This window comes from Tauraco erythrolophus, chromosome 6, assembly GCF_009769465.1.
Source record: "Tauraco erythrolophus isolate bTauEry1 chromosome 6, bTauEry1.pri, whole genome shotgun sequence".
Lineage (NCBI taxonomy): Eukaryota > Metazoa > Chordata > Aves > Musophagiformes > Musophagidae > Tauraco > Tauraco erythrolophus.
In genome coordinates this window covers 65,526,094-65,543,011 of record NC_141470.1, presented here as the reverse complement: position 1 = coordinate 65,543,011, position 16,918 = coordinate 65,526,094, and the positions used below count along the sequence as shown (strand labels likewise).

Sequence of the window (16,918 nt, the reverse complement as noted above, 5' to 3'; positions counted from 1 at the left end):
TCCACCTCTTAACCATGTCCCTAAGTGCCACATCTGCACTACTACACATCTGCACTACTAATGATACAAATACTTCCACTCTTGCCTCTCTCTCTCTCTCTCTCTCTAGGATGCTGATGAGATAATGGAATCACACAGTAAACATGGTGAGGAAACATCTATGCAAACTTTGCAGAGCACTGAAGGCCCTGGCACAGGTGATGACAGTCCAGCTATGGTGAGTTTGAAGGCCTGAAGCAGGCTGAACGAGGTGACCTTCTGAGCTCGTCATATAACCTACCTAGTGGGCAGAGGCCCTGTGTCATTATGGTTACGCTACTGGAGTTTGTTGCAGTGCGTATGATGTGGTAGGATACCTACAACTTTTGGTGGGCCTCTTCATGTTGCTACTTTGGGTGGTAATAAATACATTGTGATTTGCTCCTTGAAAATGCAATTTGCTAGGGAAAAAAGTGAAGTATTTTTAGGAAGTAAGGTCATAGAATCATAGAGTCATAGGATGGTTTGGGTTGGAAGAGGCCTCAAAGATAATTTTGTCCAGTTTTGGGCCCCTCGCTTTAAGAGAGATATTGAGCTCCTGGAGCGAGTCCAAAGAAGGGCGACTAAACTGGTCAAGGGGCTGGAAAATAAAACTTATGAGGAGCGGCTGAGGGAGTTGGGGCTGTTTAGCCTGCAGAAGAGGAGGCTGAGGGGACACCTGATTGCAGCCTACAAATACTTGAGAAGGGATGGTGGGGAGTTAGGGGAAGGGCTCTTTACATTAGTGATGGGTGACAGAACAAGAGGAAATGGATATAAGCTTAGTCAGAGGAGATTCAGGTTGGATGTTAGGAAGTATTTCTTCTCTGAAAGGGTTGTCAGCCACTGGAATAGGCTGCCCAGGGAGGTGGTTGAGTCCCCATCCCTGGATGTGTTTAAGAATAGGGTGGATGAGCTACTTAGGGATATGGTTTAATGGGGATTAGGGACGGTTGGACTCGATGCTCTCTGAGGTCTTTTCCAACCTAGAAATCTATGAATCTATGAATCATCTAGTTCCAAATCCCCTGCCGTGGGCAGGGACACCTTCCACTACACCAGGTTGCCCAAAGCCTCATCCAACCTGGCCTTGAACACTTCCAGGGATGGGGCATCCACAGCTTCTCTGGGCAACCTGTTCCAGTGCCTCACCACCCTCAGAGCGAAGAATTTCTTCCTTATATCTAATCTAAATCTGCCCTCTTTCAAGATGCTGACATTCATATGGGCATGAATGGAGGCATTCAAGTGATGTAAACATACATCAACTATGGGATTTTTAAGTGGCTATTAAAGGAGAAATTAAGGAGATTGACACTCCTATATGTTACTGCTTTGTGGAAGGCATGCACAGGGTAAGGGAGGAGTGGGCAGCAGCCTAGAGATTATATACCCAAGAGCATATGGACACAGACATGAATGCTTCAGGAAGGCCAGGAGCAGCAAACTGGCAGCAGAGCAGCCTCAGCGCTACCTGGGTTTAGATTGTGGAAGACAGAATCTGCCATTGCCTGAGGCAGGAGCAGGCCCTAAGGTCACTTTGTCTCCCATTCCTCCTGACTCCTTCCATCATGCTCAACCTTTAATTTATAGTTGAAAAACCGTAGCAAACTATTAGGACCCAGCCAGCAGCACAATATGTTCTGTGTTGGTATTATGAGAAATAGCCTTATGTGCACGTATTATTTATTTATGACATAATTGCATGTGTGAACTCTGTGTTTTCTCTCCGCTACGCTGTGATGCTGTGGGTCTCCGCATGTGCAGGACATGTCTAAGCTGCCGTTGCAGCCGCAGGAGATGGAGTCACTGCGGTACCCAAGCACAGCCTAACACAACGTGGCTGTGTTAGGCTGAGCTGAACCCCTGGCTGCACTGAGTAAATCTCCGTTGAGGATAAAGGGAATTTAAACACCTGTGTTCAAGAGAATAGGCACCTATATTTTAAACACCTATATTCAGCCTCTGGCTGAACATTTTGGGTTTCAAGAGCCTTACAAGACAACATACGCCCTCCTGGCACCTCTGTGTGCCACCATTGTGTTTTGTCAGCATCTTGCCTTCAGGGGCACCCACAGCCTGTCGGACCCAGCAATACTGAAGTTGAGTGGAACGGTTTCTTCAGCCAGGCACGGCAGCTCAATGTTCTGTGGAGAGCGTGCTGCCAGGCTGCGAGCCGGGGCCCTTCTCTGCTCGAGTAGCCCGGGTTCTTAGAGGAGGTCTTCTTTCCTCAAACCATACCAGACAGCTTTTTCGCTTGCAACATCTTTTCCACTTAGTGTTTTGCTACTCTGTGACATTTCCGTATGCTACACAACTGCCTGTAGCAAGTGATTTTTTGTTTTGTTTTGTTAAATGATTTATTTACAAGATCAATTACTATTTGGAGACAGGAAGACATTTATTTTTATAAATGGTAAATCTGTTTGTTTTCCCTAGAGATGTGTGTATGTGTAGAGATTTATGGAGCCAAATATATTTATGTTCTCTATTTAAAGCTTAACTGCATGTTAAAATTAAATAATTCCTACTATCTTGGTCATTGCTGAAGGATACCATTGCATCCCTCTGGTGTGTTGTCCCTCCCATGCAAATGTAGCTGGTTCCAAATTCAGTTATAGCAGCCAAAAACACACTGTAGGATTCAGAGAAACATTCGAATTACTGGACAAGGAAAAAAAGATGGGTTATACTTGTAGGTGACTCCCCTCTGAGGAGAAGAGAGGGTCCAATATGGCAGACAGACTCTTCTCTTAGGGAATTCTGCTGCCCCCCTCGGTCCTGGATTAAGAACATCACTAGGAAACTTCCTAGTGGGGTACAGCCCTTGGACCTGTTATTGCTCTTCCGTATGGGTGGCGATGAAGCTACAACATATAGTTGAAGGGTGATCAAAGAGGCTTGAGGGCCTTGGGATGGTTGGTAAGGGAATCTGGAGTACAAGTTATTTTTTCTCTGTCCTTCCAGTTGCCAGTAGCAACACTGGAAGAAACAGATGGACCCAGTCTATTAATATGTGGCTTCATGGCTGGTGTCACTGCCACAGTTTTGCATTTTTCGATAATGGGATAGCCTACACGGCACCAGGCCCGCTGGTGTTGGATGGAATTCACCTTTCTCAAAGGGGGAAGAGAGTCTTTGCTCGTGAGCTAGTGAGGCTCATTGACAGAGCTTTAAACTAGACTTTAAGGGAGAGAAGGGTAGTATCAGGTTTGCCCATGACAAACTGTGGGATGACATGCCAAGGTTAGAGAGATGGGGTGCTAGCGAGGGCCCTCAGTCTGTTGCTCTGAGACGTGCTGGGTGCGCTAGAGCGCACTTGAAGTCTTTTGCAGATGAGCCAGAGGCTCTTGAGGTAATAGGAGCTTATGGGTAAGCATTAGAGACTGAGGCGACAAAGGGAACCTTGTGGTCGGTGTCTACTACAGGCCGTCCGATCAAGGGGAGCCTATTGCTGAAGGCTTCTTGCTTCAGCTACAGGAGGCATCGTGCTTATAGGCTCTCTTCCTGCTAGGGGACTTCAGCCACCCAGACATCTTCTGGAAAAGTTGCATGGCAAGCTGCCGACAATCCAGGAGACTCCTGGAGTGCATTGAGGATAACTTCTTCAGCCAGGCAATAGACAGTCCTACCAGAAGGGATGTGATACTGAATCTGATGGTCACCAATGCAACTGAGCTAATCAGTGACATCAAGATTGGAGGCAGCCTGGGCTGCAGTGATCATGCACTGATGGAGTTAGAAGTCCTGAGTGATGTGGGTCAGGCAAAAAGTAAAGTCAGGGCTCTAAATTTTAGGAAAGCAAACTTCCAGCTGTTCAAGGAGTTAGTCAATAGAACCCCCTGGGAAACTGCTGCCAGGGACAAGATAGCAGAACAGAGCTGGCAGATCTTTAAGGATGCTTTCCATAGAGCACAAGAGCTCTTGATCCCCAGGTGTAAGAAATCAGGAAAGGAAGGCAAGACTGATATGGCTGAGTTGAGACCTGCTGGTCAAACTAAAGGGCAAGAAGGAAATGCAGAGGCAGTGGAAGCAGGGACAGGTATCCTGGGAAGCATATAGGGATGCTGGCTGGCCATGTAGGGATGGGGTCAGGAAGGCCAACAGGTGGCTGGAGCTGAACTCAGCAAGGGATGGAAAGAATAGTAAGAAGGGTGTATGTAGGTATGTCAGCCAGAAAAAGAAGGTCAAAGAAAGTGTGCCCCCCCCAATGAACACAACTGGCAAACTGGTAAAAACAGACAAGGAGAAGGCTGAGGTACTCAACTTTTTCGTGTCAGTCTTCACTGGCAACCTCTCTTCCCACACCTCTGAAGTAGATGGACCACAAGACATGGACTGGGGGACCAAAGTCCCTCCCACTGTAAGAGAAGGTCAGGTTCATGACCATCTGAGCAACCTGAATATACGTTAGTCTGTGGGACCTGATGAGATGCATCCCAGTGTCCTGAGGGAATTGGCTGATGCAGTTGCCAAGCCACTGTCCATGGTGTTTGAAAAGTCGTGGTAGTCAGGTGAAATCCCTGGTGACTAGAAAAAAGGAAACTTTTTAAAAAAGGATAGAAAGGAGGATGCTGGGAACTCTCGACCTGTCAGCCTCACCTCTGTGCCTGAGAAGATGGCACATGGAACAGATTCTCCTAGAAGCTATGCTAAGATACATGGAAGACAGGAAGGTGACTCCAGACAGCCAGCATGCCTTCACTAAGGGCAAGTCTTGCCTAACCAAGCCAGTGGCCTTCTATGATGGAATGACTACATCAGTAGACAAGGGAAGAGCTATGGATGTCATCTGTCTGGGCTTCTGTAAGACCTTTGACATGGCTTCCCACAACATCCTTCTCTCTAAATTGGAGAGAGATGGATTTGATGGATGAGGAATTGATTGGATGGCTGCATCCAGAGGGTAGTGGTCAACGGCTCAAAGTCCAGATGGAGATGGGTAACAAGTGGTGTCCCTCAGGGGTCTGTAATGAGACCAGTACTGTTTAATATCCTAGAATCATAGAATGGCATAGGCTGCAAGGGACCTTAGAGATCATCTAATCCAACCTCCCTGTCATGGGCAGGGACACCTCTCAACTACACCAGACTACTCAAGGCTCTGTCCAACCTGGCCTTGAACACCTCCAGGGAGGGGGCATCCACAACCTCTCTGGGCAATCTATTCCAAAGTCTCACCACCCTCATACTGAAGAATTTCTTCCTAAAATCTAATCTAAATCTGTTCTCCTTCAACTTAAATCCATTTCCCCTTGTCCTATCAGTGGACACTCTTGTAAGAAGTCCCTCCCCAGCCATCCTGTATATCTTCATCAATGACACAGACAGTGGGATTGAGCACATCCCCAGCAAGCTTGTAGATGACACCAAGTTGAGCTGTGCAGTTGACATGATTGAGGGATGGGGTGCCATCCAAAGGGACCTGGAAAAGTTCGAGAAGTGGGCCCGTGTGAACCTCATGAGGTTCAACAAGGTCAGGTGCAAGGTCCTGCACAAGAGTCGGGGCGACCACCGGTATCAATACAGGCTGGAGGATGAAGAGATGTAGAGCAGCCCTGAGGAGGAAGACGACTTGAGAATACTGATGGATGAAAAGCTGGGCGTGAGCCGACAACATGTGCTTGCAGTCCAGAAAGCCAGCCTGGGCTGCATCCAAAGAAGTGTGGCCAGCAGGTTGTAATTTGACTCTATATCTGACTTTCTGTTTCTGTAGAGGAAGGGGATAAAGTTTACTGCAGTAGCAATGTCCAGCTGGGGTGGGGCAGAGCATGCCGTGAGTGCAAACTAAGTGCTCATGTGCACGTCCGTGTGCGACAAAAGGGTGTCACGCACAGGATTACATGTGTGTGGTGTTTTGTTATTTAAATGAATGCACTAAACCTAACAGGCTTAGAGTTAGAGCTGGAAATGTCAGGTGGAGGTTGAAGTAAACTGGTACTTTTGTATTTCTGCAGTCGTGTATACCTCGGTAGGCATATTCAAACCGTTCTGGGATCTGTATACTCAGCTTTACTTTCTGTGTTTAATGGCACTGCCCCATACTGTCTCAGAGGCGAAGAAGAACAGCAACAGCTGAAGTAAGGCACTGATAGCTGAAACAATGTGGTTTTGTTCTCTGCTTTTCTGCAAAATCTCATTTTAACACAGAGCTTGTGCACTATCACTGATCATCTCGGCTGCCTGAATTTATGCTCTAGAGCCCTGGGAGTGTACAGGTAGTTTTGTTCTTGTGGTGGTGTTGTCCTTGATTTGCTTACTGAGTACCAAAATTTGCATGTATGGAGGTGTATACAGACCTGTACAGCCTTCCAAGCAACTGCTGATATCTCCAAGCACTTTAGGCTTCTCCTTATTACGGAAGTGTGCACTATTGCTTCTTAAAGGAGGGCAAATAAGAAGAAGGAATTACACAAGACATACTTACAAATATACTTTTTTTCTCGGTGTGACCTAGAGCCCATGTAAAGCATATTTGACTGTTGGAGCTGAACACACACTGCCCATGACAGGGAGGTTGGATTAGATGATCTCTAAGGTCCCTTGCAGCCTATGCCATTCTATGATTCTATGAAATAGCATGTCTGTGCACTAGATCAGTCTGTGCACTGCCTCCTTCTCGCCTATTTGTGGTGTGTTGTCTTCTTGGTTGCATCTGAATGGAGTCTATAATTTCAGCTCTCCTCTTTATTACTCCGCATCTGAGTTAATATAACTTCCTGCAGAGGCTATTGTTTGAAACAGTTTTAAGACCAAATCTGTATAAAATGTATTTCATTGTTCAGAATAAAAAGAGACTATGTTGGAGAAAATATAGGGGGTTTGCAGATATTTCTCTTTTGCCTGTATTCTTTTCAGACAGGGCAAATGTGAGCATTGGCTTCAGAATTTTATCAGGAAAGGAGTGTTGTACTTCTCAGAATGAATGTTTGACTGGTGTCCCTTCTAGGTGCCATCTTCAGAGACTGAACAAAGTGTCCTTTCTTCACTGGAATACTGTGGAGATAGTGCAAACTACCAACAAGAGACAGAGGCTCTTTCCTTGAAGCTGAAGGAAGTGAAATGCAATTTGGAAACAGTCCAGATGATGCTTCAAGACAAACACAATGAAGAGCAGGTAAAGCACATGAATGCTATGCAAGAGAGGGTCATAGTGCTTTAATGTGCTGTAGCTGTCGTGACCGTGAAATAGTGGAGTTCAAGATCCTTAGGGTGGCAAGGAGGGCACTCAGCAAGCTCACTACCCTGGGTTTCAGGAGAGCAGACTTTGGCCTCTTCAGAGATCTGCTTGGTAGAGTACAATGGCGTAAAGCCTTAGAGGTAAGAGAGGCCCAAGAAAGCTGGTTAATATTCGAGAATCACCTCCTCCAAGCTCAGGAGTGGTGCATCCCAACAAAGAGGAAGTCAGGCAGAAACACTAGGAGGCCTGCATGGATGAACAGGGAACTCCTGGACCAACTCAAACACAAAGAGGAAGCCTACAGAGGGTGGAAGCAAGGACAGGTAGCCTGGGAAGAATACTGAGAAATTGTCCGAGCAACCAGAGATCAGGTTAGCAAAGCTAAAGCCCTGATAGAATTAAATTGGTCCAGGGACATCAAGGGCAACAAGAAAAGCTTCTGTAGGTACATTGGCAGTAAAACGAGGACTAGGGAAAATGTGGACCCTCTCTGGAAGGAAACGGGAGACCTCGTTACCCAGGATATGGAGAAGGCTGAGGTATTCAGTGACTTCTTTGCCTCGGTCTTCACTGGCAAGTGCTCTAGCTGCATTGTCCGGATCCCAGAAGGCAAAGGCAGGGACTGGGTGAATGAAGAACCACCCACTGTAGGAGAAGATCAGGTTTGAGACCATCTAAAGAACCTGAAGGCGAGCAAGTCCATGGGACCTGATGAGGTGCATCTGCGGGTCCTGAGGGAGCTGGCAGATGAAGTTGCTAAGCCACCATCCATCATATTTCAGAAGTCATGGCAGTCTGGTGAAGTTCCCACTGACTGGAAAAGAGGAAATATAGCTCCTATTTTTAAAAAGGGCAAAAACAAAGGCCTGGGGAACTACAAGCTGGTCAGTCTCACCTCTGTGCCCAGCAAGATCACGGAGCAAATCCTCCTGGAAACTATGCTAAGGCACACAAGAAGAAAGGAGGTGATTTGCTACAGCCAACTTCACTAAGGACAAATTGTGCCTGAACAAATTTGGTGGCTTTCTACAATAAGTAGCTCGTAGAAGATGGATAAGGGAAGGCCAACTGACATTATCTACCTGGACTTGTCTAAAGCATTTGACACTGTCCCACACGACATCCTTGTCTCTAAACTGGAAAGACATGGATTTGACGGATGGACCACTCGGTGGATAAGAAATCGGCTGGATGGTCGCACTCAAAGAGTTGTGGTCAGCGGTTCAATATCCAAGTGGAGGCCAGTGACGAGTGGTGTTCCTCAGAGATCAGTACTGGAGCTGTACACACTCCACACTCTTTGCTGAGTTTCCCAGTGGGTGAGGCAGTAACTCCCGGCTTCAGAGCTACTTCCCACTCTGTTGTGCAAGGGGCCAGAGAAGCTCAGCTGATGTTTTGTGTAAAAGCAGCCACATTCTCTCTGGTGCTGGAGGATCACAGTCTAAAAGTGAGCTTGTGTGGCCCAGGAGAGAGTTAGCGCTGGTAAAGGCTCCTGTTGAAATATCTCCTGTGAGCACGGACAGAAAATCCAGGTGCATGAGCAAGTTTATAAGCAGAAATTGCACGTCCCTATAATTTTGTCACACGTGGAAGTGTCACACAAGTAGGAATGGAGGGTTGGCATCAATCTGCTAACAGGAAGAGCAAAACAAGCCTTGTAACTGTCAGGGAGAGAAATGTGAGGACTTTAGCAACAGGTTAGAATGGATCAAACTTTCAGTAGATGGAACTGGACGGTAATCTTTGCAAGAGTAGCAACTGTTTCTTGCACTTTTGATTCTATGTGGTTAAGTCTGAGACAGGTCCGTTTTTGCCATTTCCCCAAACTGCACCTGTGGGTTCTGCCCTCTTGTCAAATCTGGAAGCCTTCCCACAGCGGATCTTTCTTTACAGGATCACAACAGGAAAATGACTGACCTGGAGCCCCTTGAGATCCTAAACTCAAACGGCTCCAGCACGCCCCAGCTTGCCCTTGATGAACAGCCACTCAATCAGCACAACAGTTTCCAGCACCCACAGGTAATTCTACTGCTGACCAGGATTCCAGGCTGCTCCACATCCCCTGGGTGTGTGGGGGAGAGCTGGTTTACTACCTGCTGCAGTTTTTCACTGTGGGGTCAAGTCTGTCAAGGGTAGGTTTCAGCCACCCTTCCCCTCCAGGATTAGGGTAAGTTTGTCAGGATGGAGAAAGGCCTCACCCCTAAAATCCCATGTCCAAAAGGTTTAGTAATACTACAAAGCTGGATGGTGCCCTGTCGTGGTTTTAGGCTGATCCAGCAACTAAAACTCACACAGTCTCTCCTTCTCCAGTAAAGTAGAGAGGAGAGAAAAAAAAAAACACCAAAGGGACTGAGGGTTGAGACAAGAACAGAGGGAGCACCCACCAACCATGGTCCTGGGCAAAACAGACAGGGCTTTCTCAAAGCAAAACAGTTTATTAATGATTACTTAGAAGGACAAAGGGAAACAAAAACTGATTACTCGAGAGGACAGAAAGAAACAAAACCAGATCTTAAAACCAACACCTTCCCCCCCTCCCTTTCCTTTTCCTCCCGGCTCTACTGCCTCCCCCCAGCAGCACAGGGGGCAGGGACTGGGGGAGCGCAGGTCAGTTCATTCCGTGCTGTTACTGCTGCTTCTTTCTTAAAGGAGGAGGAGGAGTCCTTACACCCTTTTCCCCTGCTCCAATGGATCCCCTACCCACGAGGAAAAATCCACAAACTTCTCCAGCGTGAGTCCAGCCCACTGGAAACAATCCTTCCCCACAGATTGCTCCGGTGTGGGCTTTACCACAGTCTCGGGTACTTAGGGAGCTGTAGCCACTCGCTCCGGCGTGGGTCGTCACGCAGACTCCAGATGCCTCTCTGCCTTGTCGTGCGTCCCAACACGACCATCCTCAGGCTCAGGCATCTTCTCCCCACGGGCTGCGAGTGGGTCTCTGCTCCACCGAGGCCGTCCTGGTTGCAGGGGGGGCCGCCTGCCATCTCACCATCAGCCGCAGGGGAAACTCGGCTCCGGCACACCTCCTCCCACTCCATCCTCACTGACCTGCTGTCGATGCGGCTGTTTCTCTCAGATCTCAGTCCTCTCCAGGTGAACTCAGCCCAGTGGGCACCCCGGGAGTGGGGTGCCCCCGAGTTCCCCAGCTGGCTCCACCGCTGCCATTCTCCGTGGGCGGTGCCAGCCCGATGCAGGCAGCTGCCCAGCTGGGAGCCAGGGAGCGGGGGCAGTGCCCTCCTCCCTTCTCTGCTCGATCCTGGGCAAAGCACCTTTTCCGGTTCCTTTGTCCTGACTTAAATAGGGCAATTCGCAGAGGCGCCCTATTGGCTCAACCCCAAGGGGGATGGCAGTCTGATCTGGTGGCCAGAACTAAGCCTAACCCGGTTCCAAAACCGGGGAGGTCGCAGGGAGCAAAACCCCTCTTCTGCCACCAGAACCACCCCCCCCTCCATATCAAACTATGACATACCCTGACACTTGCCTTGTATCATAATGATTCAGACGGCATCACCCATCCCTCCAGTCTCCTATCTTTGAAGCACTGATGTATTATGAAATCTGAATCTGTATCTTGACATTGCTTTTGAAGATGAATTTGAAGCTAAAGCTTTGTGAATATTTTCCCGTGGGCTAACTCATGATGACTTTAAGGTTGTTGTTAATAAAAAAATCCTGTGATGTTCTGTGCTCTGTAAACTACTTCTGTTTTGCTAAATGAAAATTATATTTTGTCCTTTTCATAGATTCATAGATTTCTAGGTTGGAAAAGACCTTAGAGATCATCGAGTCCAACCATCCCTAATCCCCATTAAACCATATCCTCAAGTAGATCATCCACCCTATTCTTAAACACATCCAGGGATGGGGACTCAACCACCTCCCTGGGCAGCCTATTCCAGTGGCTGACAACCCTTTCAGAGAAGAAATACTTCCTAACATCCAACCTGAATCTCCTCTGACTAAGCTTATACCCATTTCCTCTTGTTCTATCACCCATCACTAATGTAAAGAGCCCTTCCCCCACCTCCCCACCATCTTTTCTCAAGTATTTGTAGGCTGTAATCAGGTGTCCCCTCAGCCTCCTCTTCTGCAGGCTAAACAGCCCCAACTCCCTCAGCCGCTCCTCATAAGTTTTATTTTCCAGCCCCTTGACCAGTTTAGTTGCCCTTCTTTGGACTCACTCCAGGAGCTCAATATCCCTCTTAAAGCAAGGGGCCCAAAGCTGGACACAATATTCCAGGTGCGGCCTCACCAGTGCCGAGTACAGGGGCAGGATCACTTCCCTGCTCCTGCTGGTCACATTATTCTTGATACACGCCAGTATCCCATTGGCCTTTTTGGCCACCTGGGCACACTGCTGGCTCATATCAAGCCGGTAGTCAACCAACACCCCCAGGTCCTTCTCCGCCAGGCAGCTCTCCAGCCACTCTTCCCCGAGCCTATAGCGATGCTTGGGGTTTTTATACCCCAAGTGAAGGACTCTGCACTTGGCCTTATTAAAGCTCATGCCATTGGCCTCAGCCCAACGATCCAGTCTGTTCAAATCCCTCTGAAGGGCCTCCCTACCCTCGAGCAGATCGACACAGCCTCCCAGCTTGGTGTCATCCGCAAATTTACTGAGGAGCAAATTTCATGCTATTGGAAAAGAGTTGGAGAAAATGATCCAGCCTGAACTGCTAAAATTGCTCGCTTTTCACTTGACACCCTCTTTTTAACTAATGGAACTCAACCTCATGTTTGAGCAAATCTCCATTTTCCCTTGCCTTTTTCTCTGTATAAGGATGGCAGTCGATGGCCTTTAAATTTCTATATGTGCATAGTTTGTTTCTGACTGATGGGTTTTGCTTTTAAAACTTCAACTCAGGCAGAAATATATTCCATAAAAATACATGTTTTCAGAAAATGCTTTGTTTGCTGATTCCATGTGTACACATAAAATGCATTTTATTCTGATAGATGTATTCTTATCTTCTTTGCTAAATGAATTCTTGTAAAATGTGATTGGAAAGGCACAATCATCATTTGAGATGAAAACAGTGCACACAATTGATTTTACCATTCATGCTGTCCTCTGTGCACAGGATCCAAACGTAAAAGCAGCTGAGCAGAAGAGCGTCATTGACTTCATTGAGGCATGCATGGAAAAAATGAAGCCACAGTTTGAGGACAGTGTGACTCAGAAATTAGAATCAAGGTACAAAACAACAAAATCAGTTACCAGACTCAGTGATGTAAAACTGACTAAACCTGCTGAAACTTTGGAGTGGCACTGTTGATTCTGTCCAGGGTCTTTAGGAGAAAGGTTGCAGAAGCTGGGAGAACTTGTGCCATCAACAGTGTAGAGAAATGGAATCTCATGTATGTGACATCCTCCTTGACATTGGGATGACTCCAGTGTTTAGAGTCATTCTTGTTATCAGGCAGAACTGACACCTGCCATCAACTAAAGCAGATCCATCTGGAGGCAAGTTGGGTATCTCTGTTCATAGCCATTGCTGGACAAATGCACGGAGATAGCCAGCTAGGTTTAAAGGCAGCATCTTTGAAAAGCAGGCATTGGGATCGTGTACCTTCCAGCATGGAACCAAGACATGCTACAGCACCATGCTCCTCATATTGTCATTTCAGAGCTAAAGGCTGGCAGCAGGCCTCTAGGATGTTTCATGGGAAGAGAAAAGCCCAAAGAAATGTATCAAAGCTTGGATGAGAGATCATCCGCGTACTTGGTTTCGCTCTGGTTTTGAGGCAGGAGCAATAGAAACTAATCTCATACAAGTCTTACAAATCTAATTTTGCTTATTCTTCTTCAGTATTGGCCGTTCTAACAATGTTTTCTCAATACAGCAATGGAGAATCTGATCCAAAGAGCAAGCAGGCTCATCCCACCTTAGCTCCAATGGACCGAATGGATAATAAATGGCAATATTTACAACAAGAACTGTTGTCAAAAATAAAGTCTCCTCTCTTCAAGATCGTGGAACCTCAGGTCTGTTTAAGTTCAGTAAAACACACTTTCTGCAGGCTGTTGGTTGTAGTAAAGATAACAATTAGAGTATCTTCCTGCATCATCTTATCATGTCTCTTCATCAGGTAACTGAAATCCATGCAAGTGTTCTCCAGAGGAAGCTGTTACCACATAGTCTTTTCATGATTGTCTTTTAATTTTACTTTGAGGTAAATAGGTCTCTGAAGTAGCGACTTCTGGCATAGTGTGAAGTCGGGGAATCCTTGCTGTTAATGGGGGTTAAGTCTGAGTTCTTGCAAGTGAGAACATTTTGGTCAAAATGAATCTCTGGCTTAAATTTTGTGCTGCCATTCACCATTGTGTTCTCTCTTTATCACACACCAAAAGCGGAGTTTGGGCTGCAACAAAAGCATGCTTTGTATTTGCTTTGAACAGACTGCAGTATTTTACTGCTTGGACAAAACTGTAATTTCTGTTACTAGCAGTTTTGTTCAAATTTAATTAAAAAGACTAGATTCCCTGTTCTCTGAAATTACTGCATTACATGGAAGGATAGCGGTCCTGTAAAAGGATGAACGTCAGCTCTTTTTAGGCAAGACTTACGTTGCAGTGGGCAGCAGGGCTGGCTTAACACAAAGTACAACTTGTAGGCCTTGAAGCTGGCTTCTTTTTCAGTCAATCTCCCATCAGAGTATAGCCTGCCCAACTCATTTTTGCCAGTTAAAAAGGGAACCCTGCTATCCAGGTGTTTTATATCAATGCCTTGAAACTTTCATTTTAATGCTTTTGGAGAGGAGTGGTATCTAGTTGCCTATAGCCCTGTTTTCATTACAGCTGTTCACCTAATTGCAATGTTCTTTTTCCAAATGTTAGACTACAATAAAGATGAACATGCTGCCCCGAGGCACGTTTGCCAGTGCAGGAACCCCAACTGTGGAAGAACTGAAAACTTACGCTGTCCAGCTGGGAGACCTAAGCCAAGAAGCAAACGTGGTGCATGCACAGGTAAAAATGGCATGTCCTAGCATTGCAAAAAATACCAGGGATTCTAGACACAAGACACTGTTTGGGCACTGGGAAACATAGCCAATAATCATATTATTGCAAATGGCGTTCACTGTAGTGTATCTTTTGCATCAGGTATGGACTATAATGTAGAAATCAGCTTAGGATTTTGAGGCGAAGCATTTCAAGTTTCAGCTATGATACTTCTGCTAGTGTGGGTAAAACTTCTCAAACTATATAAAGCAAGAAGCCTGTGAATGATTTTGTAAATCTGTGGCGTTGGAGCTGACAAGACAAATTCTGTTGTGCCTGTTCCTGAGATGAGAGACCTGTAAGACCACAGCCGCTCCCAATACGTAAAGGGTCATTGTCTCAGCTTTGGCCTTGACAGCTCTGAATATTACGTGCATATAACTGTCTCATCCGAGTCTATCCCTCAGTATTTCATTAATTCCATTTTATTATTAGCTGACTGAGCCTCTAGCCTTATACGAGTGAATAAATCTTAGCCATACCTTGGGTGAAAGTACTGAAAACTTCTCACTTGCCTTTACCCAGGATAACGTGGCAGAGAAAGTCTCTTCCAATTTGGACAGAAAATTGTTTGAGCTGCTTCTGGCAATCAGCCGATGTTTGAATAATGTGGAGGAAATGTTGAACACCTCAGTCCTCTCTGCTGAAGAGGCAGCCATGCAGCAGGCTCTTTATGAGGTAACTGTCCTAAAGCATCCAGGGAAGGAGAAACTCCAGTGGATTTCTGTTACAACAGAATATATATGGCCCTATATTTCCTCTCTGTTTTACTGGTATTATTCAGAAATAACACCACCAAACTATTTGGTGTTGCACAGATTTGGGCCTATGGCTTTTAACAACAATTATCAACTGAGTCCTGCTGCCTTTTACAGGCAAGAGTCCTTGGACAGAGACCATTTTCACCTATGTTATCTTTCTTTCAACCCTTTAGACTCTTTCTGTTGAGCTGCAAAAACTTCACGCTGATCTGAGTCATAGAAAGGATGATCTTCTAAAGTCTATTAGCTGCACTGATGGGAGCACAGATGTGTTCTGCAAGTGCTTTAACAACTTGCAGGCACGGCTGGAACAAACTCAAGCTGCCGCTGCTTCAAGGAGCAACTCAATGAAAGCTGGGCTGAATGATAACAGGAATTATCAGGTACTCCACTGCTAAATGCACATCTTATTTCACGGCATCTGTTAGACTTGTCAGTGTTAATGCATGTGGACTACAGATGAGCTTATAATGGGCTTTCATTTTTTTTGGGGGTATTAAACAAACTTGTCCTCGCCTCTCAAGGAGCAAGTTAATTTTGCTGTTTGCAATGCTGACCACCTTAGAGGCCTTGATCACAGTAGAAAATTTGCACACAGAAAGGATGGAAGTAACCTGGGATCCCATGCGTGCTGAGCTACAGGCTAAAGCAAGTTTCTGTGTGTAGGAATTAGGCCAAGGAGGGATTTGTATATTCTTTCTGCTGCTTTGTGGACTCAGGAGAGACAGGCATCTTCCCTTTTGGTGCCGTGTCTGGCACTGGGCTACTTTAGCTAGGTATTGGAGGTTGCTTTGACCTTTTGCATTTACTGTTCCTTTAGATTTTGTGCCGCAGAAGCCATAATTTTGCAAATTTGCATTTTTCTGTTCTTTTTCGGAAAAGCAGATAATGAAAAACATCTCTATAGATTCTTGCGATGGGCTAAATCTACCAGCTTTTGCTGGAAAATATTCAAAATTCTGGAGTCCCCAACATAAGAAGGACATGGACCAGTTGGAGAGGGTCCAGAGGAGGGCCACGAAGATGATAAGAGGGCTGGAGCACCTCTGCTATGAAGACAGGCTGAAAGAGTTGGGGCTGTTCAGCCTGGAGAAGAGGAGGCTCCGGGGTGACCTTATAGCGGTCTTCCAGTACCTCAAGGGGGCCTACAAGAAAGATGGGGAGAGGCTGTTCAGGAGGGCCAGTTGTGATAGGACAAGGGGTAATGGTTTTAAAATAGAGGGAGGTAGATTCAGGTTGGATATTAGGAAAAAATTTTTTACCGTGAGAGTTGTAGAACACTGGAACAGGTTGCCCAGAGAGATGGTGGATGCTCCATCCCTGGAGACGTTCAAGGCCAGGTTGGACGAGGCCCTGAGCAACCTGATCTAGTTGGAGATATCCCTGTTCCTTGCAGGGGGGTTAGACTAGATGACCTTTGAAGGTCCCTTCCAGCCCTAACCATTCTATGATTCTATGAAATCAGGTATTTAGGCTGAAGTAAACAAAAGCCTGGTCTCTGAAATACAGTGTCCAATGTCCAGCAAAACTCCAGTGTGCTCATCATCTGCAAGTCAGCCTAGCTCTTTACTACTGAATAATAAAACAGTTCCTTTGAAGAACACTGGGATGTTGTCTCCAAACAGTAGCAGGACTAGTCTTGCACTGTTTACTTCTACAGAAGCCATGGAGCTCCATCAGTTGCCAGTAATGGGCTCATTTTCTCATTTTCAGAAGAGAATAATTTGTTTTTACATAAGTTTCACAGATTTTTACGGTCATAGATGATCATTGTGACAGAGTAATCTGGTTTTTTACACTACACAGACTACAGAACTTCCCTCTCTAAATGACTGCTTTAAGCCCATAATGCACATCCTTCCTTTTATTTTTTTAAAGTGCTTTTGCTGTAAGAGGTAACCATTTCATTTGCTGTGTAATTTTGCCTGGTCATTACTATATTCCTGATATGTGATA

The 16,918-nt window shown here is 46.1% G+C and overlaps 1 protein-coding gene across 1 annotated transcript in view; it reads left to right on the top strand.

The window, feature by feature from the left end:
- The window catches only part of LOC104383626 (nesprin-2-like), a 162,223-nt gene that overhangs the window by 72,922 nt on the left and 72,383 nt on the right, over positions 1-16,918 (top strand). The window contains exons 47-54 of the mRNA XM_086613635.1: positions 110-217; positions 6,968-7,135; positions 9,092-9,217; positions 12,280-12,392; positions 13,043-13,184; positions 14,037-14,168; positions 14,727-14,879; positions 15,136-15,345. Coding sequence (XP_086469761.1) covers positions 110-217; positions 6,968-7,135; positions 9,092-9,217; positions 12,280-12,392; positions 13,043-13,184; positions 14,037-14,168; positions 14,727-14,879; positions 15,136-15,345 — 1,152 coding nt within the window. The remainder of the gene's footprint in view (positions 1-109; positions 218-6,967; positions 7,136-9,091; positions 9,218-12,279; positions 12,393-13,042; positions 13,185-14,036; positions 14,169-14,726; positions 14,880-15,135; positions 15,346-16,918) is intronic.